The 22,064-nt window shown below is 38.7% G+C and overlaps 1 protein-coding gene across 1 annotated transcript in view; it reads right to left on the bottom strand.

Annotated features, from left to right (window-relative positions):
* Positions 1-22,064, bottom strand: part of LOC150088255 (intermembrane lipid transfer protein VPS13A-like) — a 3,009,916-nt gene that overhangs the window by 270,456 nt on the left and 2,717,396 nt on the right. Inside the window, exon 73 of the mRNA XM_090370087.1 lies at positions 21,243-21,328. Coding sequence (XP_090226213.1) covers positions 21,243-21,328 — 86 coding nt within the window. The remainder of the gene's footprint in view (positions 1-21,242; positions 21,329-22,064) is intronic.

Raw genomic sequence — 22,064 nt, 5'->3', positions numbered from 1 at the left:
TGAAATTATTGTTTTTCTAAAACTTTTGATTTAAATTTAGTAGTATAGCATTATTTTGTGATTTTCTGATTAATCTTGTGTATTTATTCTTTACTCGGACTTGTAATTGCATAAAAGTATCGGTAAGGGTATCAAATCCACATGTTAAAAGTTGCAGCTCTGCAGAACGAGAAGTTTTTTAGCCATATTTAGCCACTTTATTGAATATTTTTTACATCAAATTATTTTCTATAAGTAGCTTATAAACCTAGTCAGGATCGTTAGTTTATTCTGAATTGAGACAGCAAGATTTGGAAGTTAATTAATACTTAACTGTCTGTAGATTTACCGCCTTTGTTATACGATATGCTATATTCCAAACTAGATAGTGTTAGTATAGTATAGTATAATATTGTCAATTGATCAGTAAAATCTATTAAACTTGTTAAACTTCGTTGTCAATTAAATTTTACTTTTACCTAAATATATATAACGACGTAGATTACAAGCGTAACATAATTAATTAATACATAACTTGATACGGAAGATATATAAAGGGAACTCGTAGATAATTAATACTTGATACTGAAAAATATATATAGCGTTATAACTGTGTTGGGATACAAGTTTAGGCTTATAATTTTGTACTGAAATTGAAATTTTATTGAAAGTAAATCGAAATCATGACTCAGACCAGAGCAGCAAAGCAAAAGGTTCAAGCTAATGGGAGTGTTGTAGCTCAGAGGAGAACTGAGGGGAGGCAGTTGTTCTCTGAATCACACCCTTTTAAAATGCACTGCTTGCATAATGTTTGTGGAGCAATCAGGTACGGGACATGATATTGCCATGGGGGATGTCTTTGTGTGTGCGCGATGCAAGGAGTGTAACGAAGTCAGGCAACAACTCAGCGCTGTTATGGGCCTATATGAGAGCTTGAAGGACAGGGTAGATGCCCACGAAGGAATTAATTGATGAGCCCATCAAGCTCTCGGCTGCCCACATCAATGCTCTGGCATTGATGTGGGCACTTGTTCATCACGTGGCAATCCCCAAGGCAGAATGCGCTGGTCCCACAGGAACTAGTAGTTGTTGGTGACTCTATTGACAGGGAGACGGAGAACATGCTTTGTAAAAAGGATAGGTGGAACAGGACCAGGGTATGTCTGCCAGGGGCAAAAGTTGATGATGTTGTAGAGCGGATGTCATCTTTTAAGGGCACAAAGGCGTATAGTTGTTAACGTTGGCACTAATGATATCAAGAGTAGGAGACCGGCAGAATTACTTAACAAGTACAGGTCACTGTTGAAAAAAAGCCGCGAATTAGGGTTGAATTTGAAAGTGTCTGCAATTCTGCCCAGACACGATAGGAGGGAGTATATGATAAGAGCCTTGTCGATCAATTCGGCCCTGGAAAGATTGTGCAAGGCTCAAGGAGTAGAATTTTTTCCAGCCTGGACTGTACTTGTTAACAGGAGAGACTGCTTCTACAGGAATGGGATACACTTAAATAGAAAGGGTGCAAGAATATTTGCTGATGCTATCGAGGCAGTGATAGGTGGGTCGGTAAACTGCTAGCTTGGGGGGGGGACAAAGACTAATAGAGTAATAGTAGCCATTGACAGAGGTGAAAGAGATTCTTGCACTACGTCTATTGGAATGAGCAGAAGCCTGAAAAACAAGATGCAGGATATTTCGGAGACTGCTGGGAGTCATTGCGGTACAAGTAAACACATGGGTTGTGTTAGGATAGCTAAGAATAGAAACAGGTGCATGTTTACTTGCGTGTACACCAATGCTAGGAGTTTAGTAAATAAATTTGATGAATTTGAGGTATTGCTAAAAACATCAAAGGCAGATATTGTTGGGATATCAGAGACATGGTGTCACACAGATATAAGGAATGCAGAACTGGAATTTGGGGAGTACGACGTCTGCAGAAAGGATAGACACAGGATAGGAAGGGAGGAGGGGTTATGCTATTAGTTAAGAAACACATAAAATCCAAGGAAGTGAAGCCAGTCGATATTGCGGGATAGTGCAGTGTCGAGTCAGTTTGGTGTGACATAAGCATTGGGAGATCAAAATTGAGAGTAGGAGTGTGCTATAGGCCCAATGACTCTGATGAGTATAATAAGAAACTGTACAGGGAAATAGAGTTTGTTTGTTTGTTTGTTTGTTTGTTATTTGGATTTTAGGAGCATTAGCAACTAAGGCCATATTGCTCCGGGATATGCGGTGGTCATTCCCTGACCTGTCCGCATCCTCCGTATTTGGTGGTGACGGGCTCGAACCCCGGTCTAATCAAGAAGCGTGTGCTACGCATTGCTGCTCCTTCCCACCTGGCTACGGAGGCGCCGGGAAATAGAGTGGGCCAGTACATCAGAGATTCTTATAATGGCAGATTTCAGTTTCCCAGATATTGACTGGAATTTGTGGGATGGTCACTCACACACTAGCAAGGCTTTTGTGGATTTATTGGATGATCGTTTTCTACATCAGCATGTTCAGGAGGCAATTAGAGGGAGTAATACTCTTGATTTGATTATCAGTAGTGATTCTTCATGCATTAAGAATCTATCTGCAGTTAAAGGAACCACTAGGTGGCAGTGATCACAGTGTGCTGAAGTTGGATTTACTCAAAGAGGTAACTACCATCAGAGGTAAAGGGAAGGGTTATTGCTTTCGTAACGGCGACTACGATGGTCTGAGACAGTATTTAAATTCTATACAGTGGGACCAACTGAAGATGTTACCAACAGCAAATTCAAAATGGGAAGCATTCAAAGAACTCCTTTTGGAAGCTACTAGGCTTTACATACCAACTAAGAAATATTGTTCAAGGTTTAGGCCTAAATGGATGTCAGAAGAACTAATGAGACATATGGCAGAGAAGAAAAATGCATGGGATACATATAAATTAACACGTGACACAGAAGCCTATGATAGATACAAGTTGATCTGAAACCAAGTTACAAAATAGGTTAGGCAGGCAAAGGCAGATTACGAGAAATCTTTGGCAAGGGATGTAAAGAAAAACAGCAAAGAGTTCTTTACTTATGTAAACTCTAGAAGGAAGGGGATGAATCAGATTGGTCCACTTGATATCGATGGGTCAACTGTTGACGATCCTGCTCAGGTAGCTAACAAACCTGAATGAATATTTTGCATCGACATTCACACATGAGGAATTATTCAGCGAGGGGAATGCCAGAGGTGTTGTAGTAGGCATAGTAGTAATGGCATGTGATGCAAGAAAGCAAGTGTATCAGCTTATGCAGCATCAGCCAAAAAAAAAAAAAAATCACACCATTCTCTCCAAATGCCTCTCCAGTTCCTCCTTAAATTTATTTAACCTGTCAACTTCCACAACAACAGATTGAAGTTTGTTTAACCAATTAACCACCCGCTGGCTAAAGGCAAATTTCCGCACATCTATTCTACATCTGTCTTTTCTTAATTTGAATTTATGCCCCCTTATAAACAAGTGTAAGGATCCCATCAGAATTCAGCGTGCTCAACCCATTCAAGGCCTTATACACCTCAATCAGATCACCGCGCAGATGCCTAGTCTCCAGCCACTGCAATTTGCAGAATTTAAGCCTCTCTTTGTAAGAGGAGCCCTTCATTCCCCTCACCAATCTTGTTGCCCTTTTCTGTACACGCTGAAGTAAATCTACATCCTTCCTAAAATGAGGCCTCCAGACCTGTATGCAGTACTCAAGGCGTGGCCTGACCATTGCCTTATACAGAGGGACAATCACCTCCTTCTCCCTGCTAGCAAAATTCCTATATATCATTGACAAAACCCCATGACCTGCCCTGGCAGCCTATCTGCATTGCTCAAAAAACTTCATATCTGACTGCACAATTACTCCCAGGTCTTTTTCATTTTCTACCACCTTCAGTGTAGTACCACACAGTTGATACGTTTCTCTGGGGTTACTTCTACCCATATGCAGTATTTTGCATTTGTCAAGGTTAAACTTCAGTTGCCACTTCTTAGCCCATCTGCCCAAATTATCTAGATCATGTTTCAGTAGCACACTGCCATCACTGTCATTACCAACCCTCCCAACCTTTGTATCATCTGCAAACTTCGACATTAAGCCTGATATACCTTCATCAATATCATTGATAAATAAACAAAACAACAGTGGACCGAACACCGAACCATGTGGGACTCCACTAATAACATTAGTCCACAAAGAGCAGCACCCTCTGTCTTCCCACTTAACCATCCTTTTATGCATTGTAGCAACTTACCCTTAATACCATTCTGCTTCAATTTGTACAATAGTCTTCCATGCGCAACAGTGTCAAAAGCTTTCCTGAAATCCAAATATATGATATCAAAATTATTTTTTGCATCCAGTTCCTTTGTAACCACATCATAATATCCTATCAAATTTGTCAGACAAGACTTTCCCTTAACAAACCCATGCTGTGTCTGAATTATTGCCGCAGTCTTGTCTAGATGATCCTGCAATGCATCTTTAACCAGTGACTCCATTATTTTACCCGGAACAGAAGTTAAACTAACTGGTCTATAATTACTCGTGTCACCCTTCGATCCCCCTTTGTGATTTGGGGATACATTTGGACATCTCCAGTCCGTGGGGCCCTCCCCTGAATCCAAGGATGTTCTCATAATTATGGCTAAGGGTTTGCTTAGTTGCTTTGCTGCCTCCTTGAATATAATTGGATAGATCCCATCCACCCCAGGTGCTTTTCTTATGTTTAACTTCAACAATTTCTCTTTCACTTTGCTTTCAGTTACTATAAAATCATTAAGTATCCTGCTACAATTTGATAACCTTCTGCCATTTTCAAACCTTAATTCCTCCCCTCCTCATGTGTGAATGTAGATGCAAAATACTCATTCAGTTTGTTTGCTATCTGAGCAGGATCATCAACAGTCGAACCATTGATGTCAAGTGGACCAATCAGATTCATCCTCTTCCTTTTTGAGTTTACATAAGTAAAGATATCCTTGCTGTTTTTCGTAGCATCTTTTGCCAAGGATTTCTCGTAATCTGCCTTCGCCTGCCTAACCTCCTTTGTGAGGTTAGGCAGGCGAAGACTCGCTGATTACAGACTAGCGTATATCTGCCATAGGCTTCTGAGTTGCTTGATAATTTATATGCCTCCTATGCATTTTGCTTCTCTGTTTCGAGTCTCATTAATTCATTAGATAACAATATTTCTTAATAGGTATGAAACTTTTAGTAGCATCCACGATTAATTCCTTGAATGCTTCCCACTTAGAATTTACTGTTGGTAACATCGTCAGTTGTTCCCACTGTACAGAATTTAAAAACTGTCTGAGACCACTGTACTCACCTTTATGGAAGCAAAAACCCTTTCCTTTACCCCTGACGGTAATTAAATCTTTAAGTAAATCCCACATCAGTACACTGTGATCACTGCCACCTAGTGGTTCCTTTATCTGAAAATTCTTAATACACAAATGATCACTGCTGATAACCAGATCAAGAGTATTACTTTCTCTGGTTGCCTCTCGAACATTCAACTCTAGCAGTAAGCTAGAGAATCTTGTAATAAGTGAGATTAAAGTGGAGAAGAAATTTTTGAAGATAAACACAAGAAAGGCACCTGGGGTGGATGAGAAATATATTCAGTTATATTAAAGGAGGCAGCAAAGGAAGTAAGCAAACCCTTAGCCATAATTATGAGAGTTTCCTTGGACTGAGGGGAGGTACCCACAGACTGGAGATGTGCAAATGTGACCCCAATTCACAAAGGAGGATCAAAGGCCGACACAAGTAATTATAAACCTGTGAGTTTAACTTCTGTTCCAGGAAAATTAATGGAGGGACTGGTAAAGAAGCACTGCAGGATCATCTAGACAAGACTTCAGTTATAGCTCGGACACAGCATGATTTTGTTAAGGGGAAGTCTTGCCTGACCAATTTGATTGGATACTATGATGCAGTCACAAAAGAACTGGATGCAAGGAATAACTTTGATATTATATACTTGGATCTTAGAAAGACTTTTGATACTGTTGCCCATGGAAGACTGCTCCACAAATTGGAGCAGTGTGGCATTGGAGGCAAATTGCTGCTAGGGATAAAGGGGTGGTTAAGGGTGAGAAGGCAGAGAGTGGTAATCAATGGACACTGCTCATCGTGGACTAATGATGTTATTAGTGGAGTCCCTCAAGGTTCAGTGTTGGGTCCACTATTGTTTTCTGTATTTATAAATAATATTGATGATGGTATATCAAGCTTAATGTCCAAGTTTGCAGACGATACAAAGGTTGGCAGGATTGTCAAGGACACTACTGACCCTATGTTGCTGCAACAGGATCTGGAAAGGTTGAGCATATGGGCTGAGATGTGGCAAATGAAGTTTAACCTTGACAAATGTAAAGTACTACATATGGGAAACAGCAACCCCAGAGCAACGTATCAACTCTGTGGTACTACACTGACAGTGGTAGAATAATGAAAAGGACCTGGGGGTAATTGTGCAGGCAGATATGAAGTTCTCTGAGCAGTGCAGACGGGCTTCAAGAGTAGCTCATGGTGTCTTGTCAATGATATACAAGAATTTTTTTAGTAGGGATAAGGAGGTCATTATTCCCTTGTATAACGCAATGGTCAGGCCACATCTTCAGTACTGTATATAGGTCTGGAGGTCTCATTCCAAGAAGGATACAGACTTCCATCCCTTTTCGTGGAAGTTGATAGCCTAAATAAATTTAAAGCTCAGTTGGACAGGTATTTCGAACGAATGGAGGGGTGAAATGGACGTGGGTTTTTTTTTTTTTTTTTTTTTTGCTGATGCTGCATAAGCTTGCTTTCTTGCATCATATGCCTCTGCTAATGCTAATTCTAATTTCATTTGGGATATACTAAGACCATACAAATTTTTGCCAAGCTCCTGCTCTTGCCCCGCGATCCATGTGATTCGGGAGTTACTTATCTGCTGTGTGATTTCTAAAAGAGTTTGCCCTACTAAATTACTAAAAAAATATCCCTCCACGTAAATTGTATTTTTCCTATCTTTCCTTCTCACATTTGTTCTAATATTATTCTGGGTTTCCCCAGGCTTTGCTCGCATTCCATTAGCTTTTCCCTGAACTTTTCCTGTCCTGGTGGTACATACTCCGTTAAATGCTGTACACCCAATAACTTTTCCTTTCCATCCCCTAATGGCTCTTCCACTTCAGAATCCTCCGAACTCGACTTGCTCAGATTTTGTATGGTCATATTGTTTTCCTCCGTAGTTTGCTTCTTCCTCTTTTCCCCTCCTCCCATCCTTTCTCCCTCTCCATTTTCTCCCCTCTTCTGACCTATTGCTATTTCCTCTATTTACATTAAAGTCGGGGTATCTTGTCTTATATCTATAGACCCTTTCTTCTATTCCTGTTATTAAGATCTCTGGTTCTACTGAAAGTACCTTTTTTTGTGGCTCCCTGTGGCTTTAAAATGACCATGTTGTTTTCCGCTTTCAAATTTTCTTCACTTCCCTTTTCCTCCCCTCCTCTAATGGCATCTGCATATGATCTGGCTGTGCAGCTGCCCACTTTGTGGCTTGTTACTCCACATTTATTGTGGCGTAACAAGCAGTCGCTACTAATGTGCCCAACTTCTTTGCAATTAAAACACCACCCTTTTGTGCAATTCGCACCTAAATGTTCTGAGCTGCCAGACTTCAAACATTTTTTCTCTATCCCTCTATAATTCAGAACCAGTTGGTTTCCCATGACATAGATAATATTGGGAACCGGCTTTCTCGTTTCCATTTGAACCGTGACTTTTACTATATATAAGCCCTCCCATGCATGCATTTCTATTCTTGTAACTTTACCGTATACATCTAATGAGTTTTTCAAATATGTATTTGGCATTTCAATTGGATACCATTCTATAGTTATATATTTTCTGATACTACCCACCAAATGGGGGTGTATCACTTGGTTTTCAAAAGGAAAACCTCTCAACAATGTATCCCTATTCATTCAGTCCTTACATACTACTTGGTATTTTTTTCAAAGGCAGGAGAGTAAACCCCTGCAATCTCAATAAATTCAAGCATTTTGCTAATTCCTCAATTACTAGTCTTGGTTCATACTCTGTATCCAGAGTGAACTCCAAATTTCTCTCACGTATATAGAAACTCATTTTAAATAACAGAAAAAAAAAAAAAAAAAAAACCCAACCAACAAATGTACCCGCAGGCACTTAATCCCACCCTTACAATATCCAGAAAATCTTCCCTCTTTCAGAATGACACCCGACGAAATGGCACCGTTTCAAAGTTTGCTGACTCTTCTTCGGTGGGTGGGTAGGTAGGTACCCAAGTGATGCAATGATGGCAAAACAGTTATGAAGTATAACTCCACAATATGAGAGATACCTGATGGTGTATGATGTATTAAGATTATAATGCATTTAGGGCTTATGCCTCAGGCTGCGAGAAAGTCTAGACTATGTATAAGTTAAGTGCAAATGTATCATTAATACACAGCCAATTCTAAATTAGCAAAATATTTGCAAAGGGGGAATCGTTTTAAGTCATATCTCATATTGTGAATACCTTCACAATATGAGATATGAATACCTTCACAATATGAGATATTTTGATAATTTACAATTGGCTGTGTATTAATGATGCATTTGCACATAACTTATACATAGACTTGCTCACAGCCTGAGGCATAAGCCCTAAATGCATTATAGTATTAGTTGAGGCATAAGATGCAAGAAAGCTTATACAGCATCAGCCAAAAAAAATCTTCCCATTTCACCCATCTGGTCATTCCAAATGCTTGTCTAGTTAAGCCTTAAATTTATTTAAGCTATCACCTTCCACAACAATAGATGGAAGTCTGTTCCAGCAATCACCTAATTGCTGGCTAAAGGCAAACTTCCACATATCTATTCTACAATTGTCTTTCCTCAATTTGAATCTATGCTAACTCAGGTTCTTAATATCATCAAGTGGAAGTATCCTGTCAGCATTGAGCCTGCTCAAACCATTCAAGGCCTTATACACCTCAATCAGATCACCTTGCAGGTGCCTAGTCTCCAGATGCTGCAACTTGCAGAACTTAAGCCGTTCTTCATAAGTGCACCCCTTTATTCCTCTCACAAATCTTGTTACCATTTTCTGTACTTGTTCTGGCAACTCTACATCTTTCCTAAAATGAGGCCTCCAAACCTAAATGCAGTACTCAAGGTGTGGCCTGACTACTGCCTTATATAAAGGGATAATCACCTAATTGTCACTGCTAGGAAAATTCCTATATATCATTAACAAAAGACTGTGACTTGCTCTGGGTCCATCTGCACTGCTCAGAGAACTTCACAACTGACTGCACAATTACCTGCAGGTCTTTTTCATTCTGCATCTAGCTGACTGTAGTACCACATAGATGGTATGTTTCTCTTGGATTACTGCTAACCATATGCAGTACTTTGCATTTGTCAATGTTAAACGTCAGTTGCCACTTCTCAGCCCATCTGCCTAACTTTTATAGATCCTGTTGCAGTAGCATACTGTTTTACTGTCATTAACTGCCAGCCTTTGTGTCATCTGCAAACTTGGACATTAAGCCTGACATACCTTCCTCGATATCATTGATAAATACACAAAACAACAATGGGCACAGAACCGAACCCTGGGGAACTCCACTAGTAACATTAGTCCACATAGAGCAGTGTCCATTTATTACCACTCTCTGCAATATCCCTCTCAACCATCCCTTTATCCATTGCAGCAACTTGCCCTTAATGTCATACCGCTCCAATTTGTAATGCAGTCTAAATCAAAAGCTTTCCTGAAATCCAAGTATATGATATCAAAATTATTTTTCGCATCCAGTTCCTTTGTGACCACATTGTAGTATCCAATCAAATTGGTCAGACAAGACTTCCCCTTAACAAACCCATGCTGTGTTTGAACTATTACTGCAGTCTTGTCTAGGTGCTCTTGTATCACCTCTTTAACCAGTGACTTCATTATTTTCCCCAGAACACAATTTAAACTAACAGGTCTATAATTATTTGTTTCACCCTTTGTATTCCTTTTGTGAATTGGGGATACATTTGCCTATCTCCAGTCAATGGGGATTTCCCCTGACTTTAAGGAATTCTCCCATAATTATGGCTAAGGGTTTTTTTTTACTTCCCTTGCTGCCTCCTTCACTGTAACTGTATAGATTTCATTTGCCCCTTGTGCCTTTTTATGTTTAACTTCAACAATTTCTCCTCCACTTTGCTCTCAGTTATTACAGAATCACATAGCTCCCTCTTAGAGTTGATAAACTTCTGGCATTCCCCTCCTTGAACTCCTCATGTGTGAATGTAGATTCAAAATACTCATTCAATTTATCAGGTGCTTGAGCAGGATTATCAATAGTTGAACCATCTATGTTAAGTAGACCAATCTGATTCAACCCCTTCCATCTAGAGTTTACACAAGTAAAGAATTCTTTGCTACTTTTCTTTGCATCCTTTGCCAAAGATTTCTCGTAATCTACTTTTTGCCTGACTAACCTCCTTTGTTACTTGATTACAGAGTAGCTTATATCTGCTATAGGTTTTTGTGTCACCTGATAATTTATATGCATACCATGCATTTTTTTTCTCTGCCATGAGCCTCATTAATTCATCTAACTTCTATTTAGGCCTGAACCTTGAACAGTATTTCTGAGGGTTTTTTTTTTTTTTTTTTTATGTAAACCCCAAACATGAGAGGTATTAGAACCGATAGTACTTAGTACAGTGCTTGGGTTCGAGGTTGAGAAGAAGAAAGAAGATATTTGTTGACACTGGACTTGAACTTCTGTAGACTAATTTTCAGGAAATACGTATGAAGGAAGGTTGTTCCAGAAAACGGCAGCTGAATAAACAAACGAGGAAGATGAAAAGTTGATTCTGTGAGTTTGGAGTTGGACAGTAAATGGATGTTGGCTGGTGGCGGCACGTGTTCGGATTATTTGGAAAGACAGAGTGGGAATTATAGAAGCGAATTCACAAGAACAGAGGACATGGAAGTATCTGTAGAAGAGGCATGCAGCAGAAACAGTACATCTATGAGACAGCGAGTGGAGATCATTAATTAACCTAACTGCCCTCTTCTGAATGGAATCAAGAAGCTTGAGAGAGGTTTTGGGGGCACTACCCCAGTTGTGGGAACAATATTCCATGGCAGGGTGGATTTGCGATTTATACAGAGTGAGCAGCTGTTTGGAAGAAAAGTAAAGGCGAGAGCGAAAGAGAAAACCAAGTTTTTTAGATGTAGAGGAAGCAATATTTGTAATGTGCTTGTGCCAAGAGAGATTAGAAGTCAGGGTAATCCCCAAAAGAGATATATCATTTTGCCTAGAAATCGGAGTGTCACTAAAGATAAGCATAGGCACAGACGAATCCTTTTTGTGAGATATAAGACAAGACTGAATTTTAGAAGGGTTGAAATTAACTAAGTTGTTTTTGCCCCACTGGAGAATTACCCGAAGATCGGCATTTAAGGAATTGGTAGCAGATTTTCCAGAAGTTGAAACTGATTGAGCAGGACAAGGTTTCTCAAAATGGAAATTGGAATGCAATGTGCTATCATTGGCGAAACTATGGAGAGGATTTCCAGTCAATGAAAGATGGTCATTAATATACAAGAGGAAAAGAGTGGAGGAAAGAACTGAACCTTGTTGGGAATACCACCATTAGCGGAGAAGTTAGAAGACAGAGAACCATCTACCATCATCCTCAGTGAGCGATCAGAGTGAAAACTGGATAACCAATTACTAAAAACAGTTGGCAAACCATAAGATGGAAGCTTGTTTAGAAGACCTTTATGCCAAACATGATCGAAAGCCTTTGAGATGTCAAGAGCAACTACTTGTGTTCACCGAGCCTTTCCATTGAATTAGTCCATAAATGGGTAACATAAGTCAGAATATGACCAGTGGATTGACACTGATGGAATCCATACTGGCGATCATTGATCAGACGGAAGGTTTCTAGGTAGTTTAAGAGTTGGTGGTTAACTGATTTCTCCATTACTTTAGAAAGAGTATAAGTAATTGCAACGGGACGATAATTGGATGTGAGGGATTTGTCACCCTTTATAGGAACAGGCTGGATATGAGCAAATTTCCAAGCATTAGGAAAAACACCTTTGGAATAAAAAAGTGAAAAAAGGGGGCAAAGAATAGGAGTAAGTTCAGGAGCACAGGTTTTGAGAACAAGTGGAGAAATACCATCGGGACCTGGAGCTTTTTTAGCATCAAGATTCGTCAAAATCCTTCTGACATCCTTTTGGGAGAAGACCACAGGGGGCATTGAATGGAGCATATTGGGAATGGTGGGAGGTGTTTTACCAAGATCATTAATACATGAGTTGGAAGAAAAATGGGATGCTAGCAGGTCAGCTTTATCCTTGGCTGAAGTGACAACAGAACCATCTGGTTTGGACAGAGGTGGGAGCAGAGATGGGCAAAAGTTGCGGCCAATAGTTTGGCAAGAGACCAGAATGCTCGGCTACCATTAGGGCAAGAAGCAAGTTTTCTACTCTTAGTCTGCTCAAACTCTAGTTTGGACTGATTAATAACTGCTTTATAATTGTTGAGAGGTTTGGTGTATGCAGAAAATAAAACTGGAGAATTAGAAACAAGCCAATTATGATATGCAACATTCTTCTCTTGAACAGCCTTAGCACATTTATTGGAAAACCAAGGTTTAGATAAAGGACAAGATTTTAAAGTGGAGTGTGGGATAAAGGATTCCATTCCTGCAAGAATAATTTCACTGACACGATCTGAGCAAATGTTGACATTCGAAGTTTTGAAACAGTAATCCGACCAAGGAAAAGAAATCTCGCAGGTCATCCCATTTTTCATTCTTGTAATGCCAAACAACACGAGGTTGGGAATAGCCATGAGATAAAGGTTCCATTGGAGAAGAGACAATCACCAAGTTGTGATCTGAAGTGCCTAAAGGACATCTCACTTCCACCGTGTACTTAGAAGGGTTGTTTGTGAGAAAAAGATCAAGCATATTGGCTGTATGATTAGGATTGTCCTTTATTCTTGTAGGTAAATGAACAATCTGTGCAAGGTCATTAGTAATTGCAAAAGCCTCGGCAACTTGACCAGCTGGGTAGGTGTGATTAGAAAATGGAAGCCAGTTGGGGTTGTGAACATTAAAGTCACCAAGGAAAATTACCTCACTGTTAGGAAAGTTGGACTGGAGAAAGTCAAATTGCAAAGAGAGGAAGTCAAAGAGCTCCAAATGATTAGTGGAGTTGGGAGAACGGTAGAGACAACAGATGAATTTGACACAATGAAGTAGAGAGATTTTAAGCCAGAGAAGATCAAAGAGAGGAGATTCCAAACTGCCAAGTCTCTGACAGGGAATATCAGAACGGACAGATGCACACATACCACCTTTGAGGCGAAAGAAATCATGCAGCGAATAATTTGGGCATCTGAAATGAGCAGTAGTTGAATCAATCGATAACTGAGATTCTGTCAGAAAAAGTACATGGGATTGGTAGACTGCAAGTAGAAATGGACACCGTTGAGATTAGAATTGAGACCACGTATATTTGTGAAATGAATTAGGAAGTGCTTGGGAGGTTTAGATCTTTTCGCAGATAAGTTTTCTCTATTAGTTTGACAATTCATGGTGTATTCAATAGTAAGAAAAAGTGAGTGGGACATGCTGTATGAAGTAATGAAATTTTTGGATATGGCATACACATGGTAAGAATATATCCAGATCCTTGACATAACGTGGCCTCGAGAATGCTCCCCACATACACACTACTCGTACTCCCTCCAGTCACTATCTGGCAGAGTAGAGGTAGCAAGATTATACACTAGCTGATCAGGAAGCCTCCTAGAGAGTTACCAATAGGTTCGGTGTGGTGTACTAACTAGCGGCAGGCCTGCAAAACATGTTTTAGAGCTGTACCCTCGAAATGGAAGGAATATTGGATCTCGCCACGATGTTCATCATAACCTGAAAAGTCATCAATCATACTGCATGATGGAAGAGATAGGGAAGGGTTGACCGGAACTTAGCTCTAGACACTAAACCTGGGTTCCACCTCTTCAAGCCTCCAATAAGCAAAGTGGTGGTATTGCACTGGTTGATGAGAGTCATCTACCACCTAGTACTGCCTGGTAACATAGAGGGGCGGCATTCCTCCATGTGGTGTGGGCACCACACCTCGACCCCTGCTTACGTTGGTTCACACCTGGGTGGTCACCCACCATGTACTTGTGCATGGAGGTTATACCCAGGATTACTAACAGACTCACCATCATGAAGGTGCAAGCAGAGGATTTGGCTGTCACAGACCGTCTGGACTTCGCCGAAATTGGGTCCACTTGACTTGGGTGTCACCGGAATATCAGTTCCATCAGTGTTTTAGACTACCAGTTAGCAAGTACAGCTTGTCTGGCATATCTGAGAGAATGACAACGTCAAGGACCAAGTTGGTACGAAAAGCCTAGTAGTCTCCAAGATTAAGTCCCTGAAGGATTCCCATTTGGAATTCACCATTAGTAACATCATCAGTTGATTCCACTGTGTAGAATTTAAAACTAACTCACTTAAAACTAACCTGAAACCACCATAGTCTTCTTTACGAAAACAAAAACCCTTCCCTTAACCCTTGATGATACTTACACGTTTTAGTAAATTCCACATCAGTAGACATGCGATCACTATCACCTATTGGTTCCTTTATCTGCAAATTTTTAATGTATGAATAATCACTGCTGATAATCAGATCAAGGGTATTACTCCCTCTGGTTGCCCCTTGAAAATGTTGCTGTAGAAAACAATCATCCAAAAAATCCACAAAAGTCTTGCTAGCATGTGAGTGACCAACCCACAAGTTCCAGTCAATATCTGGAAAGTTAAAATCCCCCATTACAAGGCATTCTGATTTACTGACCCAATCTATTTCTTTGCACAACTGTTTGTTGTACTCATCAGAGTTATTAGGCCTATAACATACTCCCACTCTCATTTTCCCTTTCCCAGTGTTTATGTCACACCAAACGTACTTAACATTGCACTGTCCACCCATATCAACTGGATGCACTTCCTTAGATGATTTTATGTGTTTCTTAACTAACAGCATAGTCCCTCCTTCCTTCTTACCCTATCTATCCTTTCTGTACACATTGTACTCCCCAAATTCCAATTGTGCACTGCTTATATCTGTGTTGTAGCACATCTCTGATATCCCAACAATATCGCCTCTTGATGTCTTGACCAGCACTTCAAATTCATCAAATTTATTTACTATACTTCTAGTATTTGTGTATATGCAAGAATACATACACCTGTTCTTACTCTTAGTTACCCTAACACAGACCATGTATTTACTTGTTTCATGATTATCCCTAGTACCTCCCTTTGCAGTCTACTACTCGTTCCAATAGAAGCAGTGCAAGAATCACTTTCACCTCTGCCTGTGGCTACCGTTACTTTATCAATCTGTGATTTCCCCCAAGCTAGCAGGTTCCGACCCAACCAACACTGCCCGATAGCATCAGCAAATATTCTTGCAGTCTTTCTATTTAACTATATCCCATACCTTTAGAAGCAGTTTCTCCTGTTAGCAAGCACAGACCATGGTGAAAAAATTTCTACCCCATGAGCCGTTCACAATCTCTCCAGGGCCGAATTGATTGAGAAGGCTCTCATCATGTTCCTTCCTATTGTGTCTTGGCAGAATTGCAGATACTTTCAAATTTAACCCTAACTTGCGACTTTTTTTTCAACCTTGACCTGTACTTGTTAGGTATTTCTGTAAGCATAGGATTGATATCGAGCTGTATTTAATAGGATTCCCTGGGTTTTTCAGCAGATCTTTAGTTGTTTTATTGTCATAAACTCTACTGCTAGCTTCAAAACCAATGTTTTTAAAGTGAATCATAATACTTAATTTGTGAAAAAAAAGATAAAATAAATAAAGTTAATAGATATATAAACACAGCATACTGATTTGGATTTTCCAGTGTCAAGCAATGATGGACTTCGAATTCAGAATTCAAACTGCTTTTTTTTTTTTTTTTTCAAGTAAAAACCTTTTGTTTCTCAAAGTGCCCAGATATGAGTTGAGATAAAATGAAATCTGATTTACTTTTACTGGATAAATTGCTACAATCCAGTGTCATTCACAGTAATTTACTACTAATCAACAGACAGATGTACTGAAAATGTTTCCTACTGCCTATTTATGAATCCTTATGCCGAGACTGTTCTCTTGACCCATATTCTTTTGGGATAGATTTGGTGATCACTAAAAAATAACAGAATTCCACTGAAATCAAAAAATTCTGAGAACAGTACAAATCCCAGTTATCCAAATAATTAGGGACTGGGACTATCTCGGACAGTCTGTTTTTTTGGATAATCAATTTTAAAATCACTCTATCTACAGGAAAGCAGGAAAATTTTAACAGGAGAAAATTACATTATTTGCACTCATATATACATTACGTACTATATGTTATTATGCAGCTTTAAAAGAATTACCAGTGTTCTGCTGCTTGAAAGATGTTGGTTTATTTCTCTGCCTGCGAGATTCTGTATTTTAAAATTCATCCACCAACAATTTTAAGGAGGTTAAATGCTTCACTAGCCATTGGTTTCCATGGTATATATTCACCATAATGTACTTTCCTCAGATTAAATTTCTGTCTGATTCAGCTTACTATTTAAATGATGAAACTATTTCCTCATTTGTCACAAAATTAACTTATATTGTTATGAAAATAATGTACAGTTAATGCACAGTCCACGCTTTTATCTCTAGTTTTGTGCATTTCTGTTTTAAAAATGTAGATTAGATTTCCCTATTGTTGGAGCAGAATTCATTGAGTTGTATGAAGAAAAACATGTTTTTTTTTTTTTTTTTTTATGTAAACCCCAAACAAGAGAGGTATTAGAACCTATAGTACTTAGTACTGTGCTTGGGTTGGAGGTTGAGAAGATGAAAGAAGATATTTGTTGACTTGAACTTCTGTAGACTGTAATTTTCAGGAAATACGTATGAAGGAAGGTTGTTCCAGAAAACGGCAGTTGAATGAATAAACGAGGAAGATGAAAAGTTGGTTCTGTGAGTTTGGAGTTGGACAGTAAATGGATGCTGGCTGGTGGGTCGGCACGTGTTCGGACTGTTTTGAAAGAGAGAGCGGGAATTATAGAAGCCAATTCAGAAGAACAGTGCCCATGGAAGTATCTGTAGAAGAGGCATGCAGCAGAAACAGTACATCTATGAGACAGCAAGTGCAGAGACTTTGTTAAAGATGAATCATTAATTAACCTAACTGCCCTCTTCTGAATGGAATCGAGAAGCCTGAGAGAGGTTTTGGGGGCACCACCCCAGATGTGGGAACAATATTCCCACATCTGAATTTGTGGAAAATTTAAAGAATTAAAAGAAAACAAGGGGCTATTTAAAGAACAAAGCATATTAAAAAATAAAAAAACTAATAAGTTTGATTTGTGTCGTGAAAAAAAATCAAGCAGGTTATTTAAATTATCTACAAGATACTGCCACTTCTATGAACACCAACACAGTGATGCATAAAAATTTGTAGTTTTTTTTTTTTAAGTGATATTTATATGCATCATATCAGTAGTGACATGGATGAAATCTACTCTTTTTTGCTTCATTCATGATGCTTTGTATAAATCAAAATGTTAATATATTAGCATTAGCAGTGGCAAATGATGCAAGAAAGTTTATACAGCATCGGAAAAAAAAAATCCGACACCTCCCAAATATATCACCAATCATCATTTCAAATAATTGAAATGGTGTAAGATTTATAAGTTTATCTCTCAGAGGTTGAACTTGGATTTTTTCCCTCTGAATATTATCCTAATGATGACAGACTGCAGTATAATTCAGGACTATTACTTTCCTATGTACTTAATTTAAACTTAGCAGAAAATACTGACATAAGTTATAGGCAAAGAAGCATTGCTTAATCATTAATTATACTCATGTACACCTATTATAAAATAATAAATTAAATAACACAAGTGTTCTAATGTACAAAAAAACAAGCACACACACTAACAGTAGCAGCAGAGAGAGAGAGAGAGAGAGAGAGAGAGAGAGAGAGAGAGAGAGAGAGAGACAGCTGTAATTTCTGTTTCCTAGCAACTGCTTAACAGCAGAAATTGCAATCATTAAAGTTTGTTTTTTAACAGAAATTATTAAAGTTTGTTTTGACTCTGTATAAGTATAGTGCGAAAGCATCAATAATACATAGCCAAATTCTGAATTAACAGAATGTTAGCAAAACGGCATGGCATCGTTTTAAGTTATATCTCATATTGTGAATACCTTCAACGAGTTGCCATGATATTGCACTACTTTGAATAAGTAACGCTTCACCTGAGGAGAAGACTAATGTTACTTATTCTCAGATGGATACCATCACCTAGACGGCACCGTTTCAGGGATATTTTGAATTTGTGTGGGATAATAACTTGACTATCCAGTTGTCCCTATTAGACTTAGAAAAGAAAAAAGGTAGAGGGAAATTAATAGTAGGAGTGGAAGAGGAAAAGAAACGGTGTAGAAGAATGAAAGGGCCAGTAACTGCTTCAACTCACACCACTCAAAAACTCATAAACTCCTTGAATAGGCAATGCTTCCCCAGTGGAGAAGGCTGTTGTTACCTATTCTTGGAAACTCCAGACATCATCAGGCTCCCCCCTGGTGCCGTTTCAGGGCTATTTGGCCCTTCTTCAGTGGATGGGTAGGTACCCGAGTGATGCAATGATGGCAAAACAGTTATGAAGTATAACTTCACAATATGAGAGATGCCTGATGGTGTATGATGTGTTTAGATTATAAAGCATTTAGGGCTGAAGCCTCAAGCTATGGAAACAGTGCTGTCTGGGTGGTGGTATCCATCTGAGAATAAGTAACATTAGTCTTCTCCTCAGGTGAAGTGTTACTTATTTGAAATAAGTGTTACTTATTTGAAGTAGTGCAATATCATTGCAACTCATTGTGAAGGTATTCACAATATGAGATATAACTTAAAACGATGCCGTTTTGCTAACATTCTGTTAATTCAGATTTGGCTATGTATTATTGATGCTTTCGCACTATACTTATACATAGTCTTGACTTTTCCATAGCTTGAGGCTTCAGCCCTAAACGCTTTATAGTCTAAACACATCATACACCATCAGGCATCTCTCATATTGTGGAGTTATACTTCATAACTGTTTTGACATCATTGCATCACTTGGGTAGGTACCCAAGTGATGCAATGGCCCTTCATCACTTGGGTAGGTACCCAAGTGATGAAGGGCCAAATAGCCCTGAAACGGCACCAGGCAGAGCCTGATGATGTCCGGAGTTTCCAAGAATAGGTAACAACAGCCTTCTCCACTGGGGAAGTGTTGCCTATTCAAGGAGTTTATTGAGTTTTTGAGTGGTGTGAGTTGAAGGAGTTACTGTCCCTTTCATTCTTCTACATCGTTTCTTTTCCTCTTCCACTCCTACTATTACTTTCCCTCTACCTTTTTGCTTTTCTAAGTCTAATAGGGACAAGCGGATAGTCGAGTTATTATCCCACGCATATACAAAATAGCCCTGAAACGGCACCAGGGGGAGCCTGATGATGTCTAGAGTTTCCAAGAATAGGTTTTTTTTTTTTTTTTTTTTTTGGTAGTTGTTGGCGCATAGGCTTCTGTGGCCATAATGCACCTCCCAAGGTTTTTGCAGTACTTTGATCCAAGTCCGAGGCAGGATTCGAATCCGCGACCTTTGGGTTGCCAGGCAGGCACTTTACCCACCCGGCTAGCCCAGTCGGCCAAGAATAGGTAACAACAGCCTTCTCCACTGGGGAAGTGTTGCCTATTCGAGGAGTTTATTGAGTTTTTGAGTGGTGTGAGTTGAAGGAGTTACTGTTCCTTTCATTCTTCTACACCGTTTCTTTTCCTCTTCCACTCCTATTATTACTTTCCCTCTACCTTTTTGTTTTTCTAAGTCTAATAAGGACAACTGGATAGTTGATTTATTATCCCACACAAATACAAAATAGCCCTGAAACGGTGCCATCTGGGAGCCTGATGGCCACTGAGTTTCTTTGAATAGGTAACAACAATCTTCTCTACTGGGGAAGCGTTGCCTATTCGAGGAATATATGAGCTTTGTGTGTGAGTCGAAGGAGCTGAGTTTCCTCGAATAGGTAACAACAGTCTTCTTTACTGGGGAAGAATTGCCTATTCGAGGAATATATGAGCTTTGAGTGTGAGTTGAAGGAGCAACTGTCCCTTTCTTCCTTCTATGGCATTTCCTTCCTCTACCTATCCTACTATCACCTTCCTACATCTTTATCTCTTTTCTAAGACTAATAGGGATAGTATGAGGATAACCGAGAACTTTATCCCATACCATATTTCAAAACGGTGCCGTCTGGGTGGTGGTATCCATCTGAGAATAAGTAACATTAGTCTTCTCCTCAGGTGAAGCATTACTTATTCAAAGTAGTGCAATATCATGGCAACTCGTTGTGAAGGTATTCACAATATGAGATATAACTTAAAACGATGCCGTTTTGCTAACATTCTGTTAATTCAGATTTGGCTATAGATTATTGATGCTTTCACCCTATACTTATACATAGTCTAGACTTTTCCATAGCTTGAAGCTTCAGCCCTAAACACTTTATAATATAATAAAGTTTGTTTTTTACCAGAAATTAAAATTGAGAATGACAAATAGACTTGCTTCAATAATATTTATCATCCTCAACTGTAGAGGCGGGGCAATAAGTTAGTAAAATATGCTACAGAGGTAATTTATGTAAAGTTTCTAAATAGTGGCCTGAATTTAGGGCAGTGATTTATTACGAGAAGCTTGAAGTCAAAATAAATTTTTTATTTGTATGCATGAAGAATGTAAAGTCCATATTCTTGCTAAAGGGAAAAAGTAGAAAGTTCTATAAACAATAGTTTGTTATATTGAAAAAAAGATTCGCAACAGTAAAATTAAGCAGTTTTAAAAATTTCTTAAATGATTACACAATTTAATATATAAATATTTTTATCATTGTAAATATTTGATTGATATAAGCAATACACAAGATACTATGGATTGAAATGGACTGAACGCAAGAATTTTTTATAAAAAAATTATTTTGTAAGGGTCCTTAAAATTAGGGGACATTACTATGTTAAATCAATATTTATTAAACTTAACCAGGAATAAACAATTCTGTAAAGCGACTGGAAACATACTTGTCTATATTCATCATCAAAGGATAGTACGGAAAAAGCTTGACCAAGAGAACCAGTTATCAGTGAAACAGAAGCTGCTGTTCCTCCTACAAAACAATATAAAAAAAGAAGTCAACAGCATTCTGTTTTTATTCTGCAGAAAATATTAAAAGAAATATAGAAGAAATAAAAAAAAAAAGAATGGACTGTACAGTGTGTGCATATATATGTAGTAGCCCCTCATATTATTCTACCTTTTACTTCACTGATTTGCGCAACACTCTAGGAAAATTCAGTACAAGAACTTTTTGGTCATGTAACTGGATTTTGTAAAAAATGTGCACATTTCCTGCACTCCACATTCTCCAATTTTGACTGTTGATATAGCCACTGTACCACCTGTAGTTTCATTTAATACCTTTACAGCAAAGTACACTTTTAACCAGTTCAGAAAATTTTAATAGTTTTGATAGTTCAGAAAATTGTAATATTATCCTAAAATTGAAGTGCATGCATACTGTGGATTCAGTATGGAAAAAGTTTTAGGTGTTTTCTTACATCAAAATGAGCTGAACCAAGTGATATCCATTTAAAAAAAAAAAAATTTTGAATATTATCCCGTTTTGGAATACCGAGTTTCTGTAAAGATTTGTTGGAGATTGCGAAATTGTTTGTCTAATGTTATCTAAAGCACTGCTTCTCAAACTATCTGTGATGAAGGACCAGTTTCTTTTATTTCCAATCCATCGCAGACTGGTACTTTTGTAAAATACAAATCTTGTGGACCAGAAATGGACAAATCGTCGGGGATTGGTAATGTCCGCAATCAATTTACAATTCGGC

Source organism: Mastigoproctus giganteus, chromosome 3 (genome assembly GCF_048544385.1).
Source record: "Mastigoproctus giganteus isolate SK-2022 chromosome 3, ASM4854438v1, whole genome shotgun sequence".
Taxonomy (NCBI): domain Eukaryota; kingdom Metazoa; phylum Arthropoda; class Arachnida; order Uropygi; family Thelyphonidae; genus Mastigoproctus; species Mastigoproctus giganteus.
The sequence above is the reverse complement of the archived record's forward strand: the minus strand, read 5'-3'. Positions and strand labels throughout refer to the sequence as shown.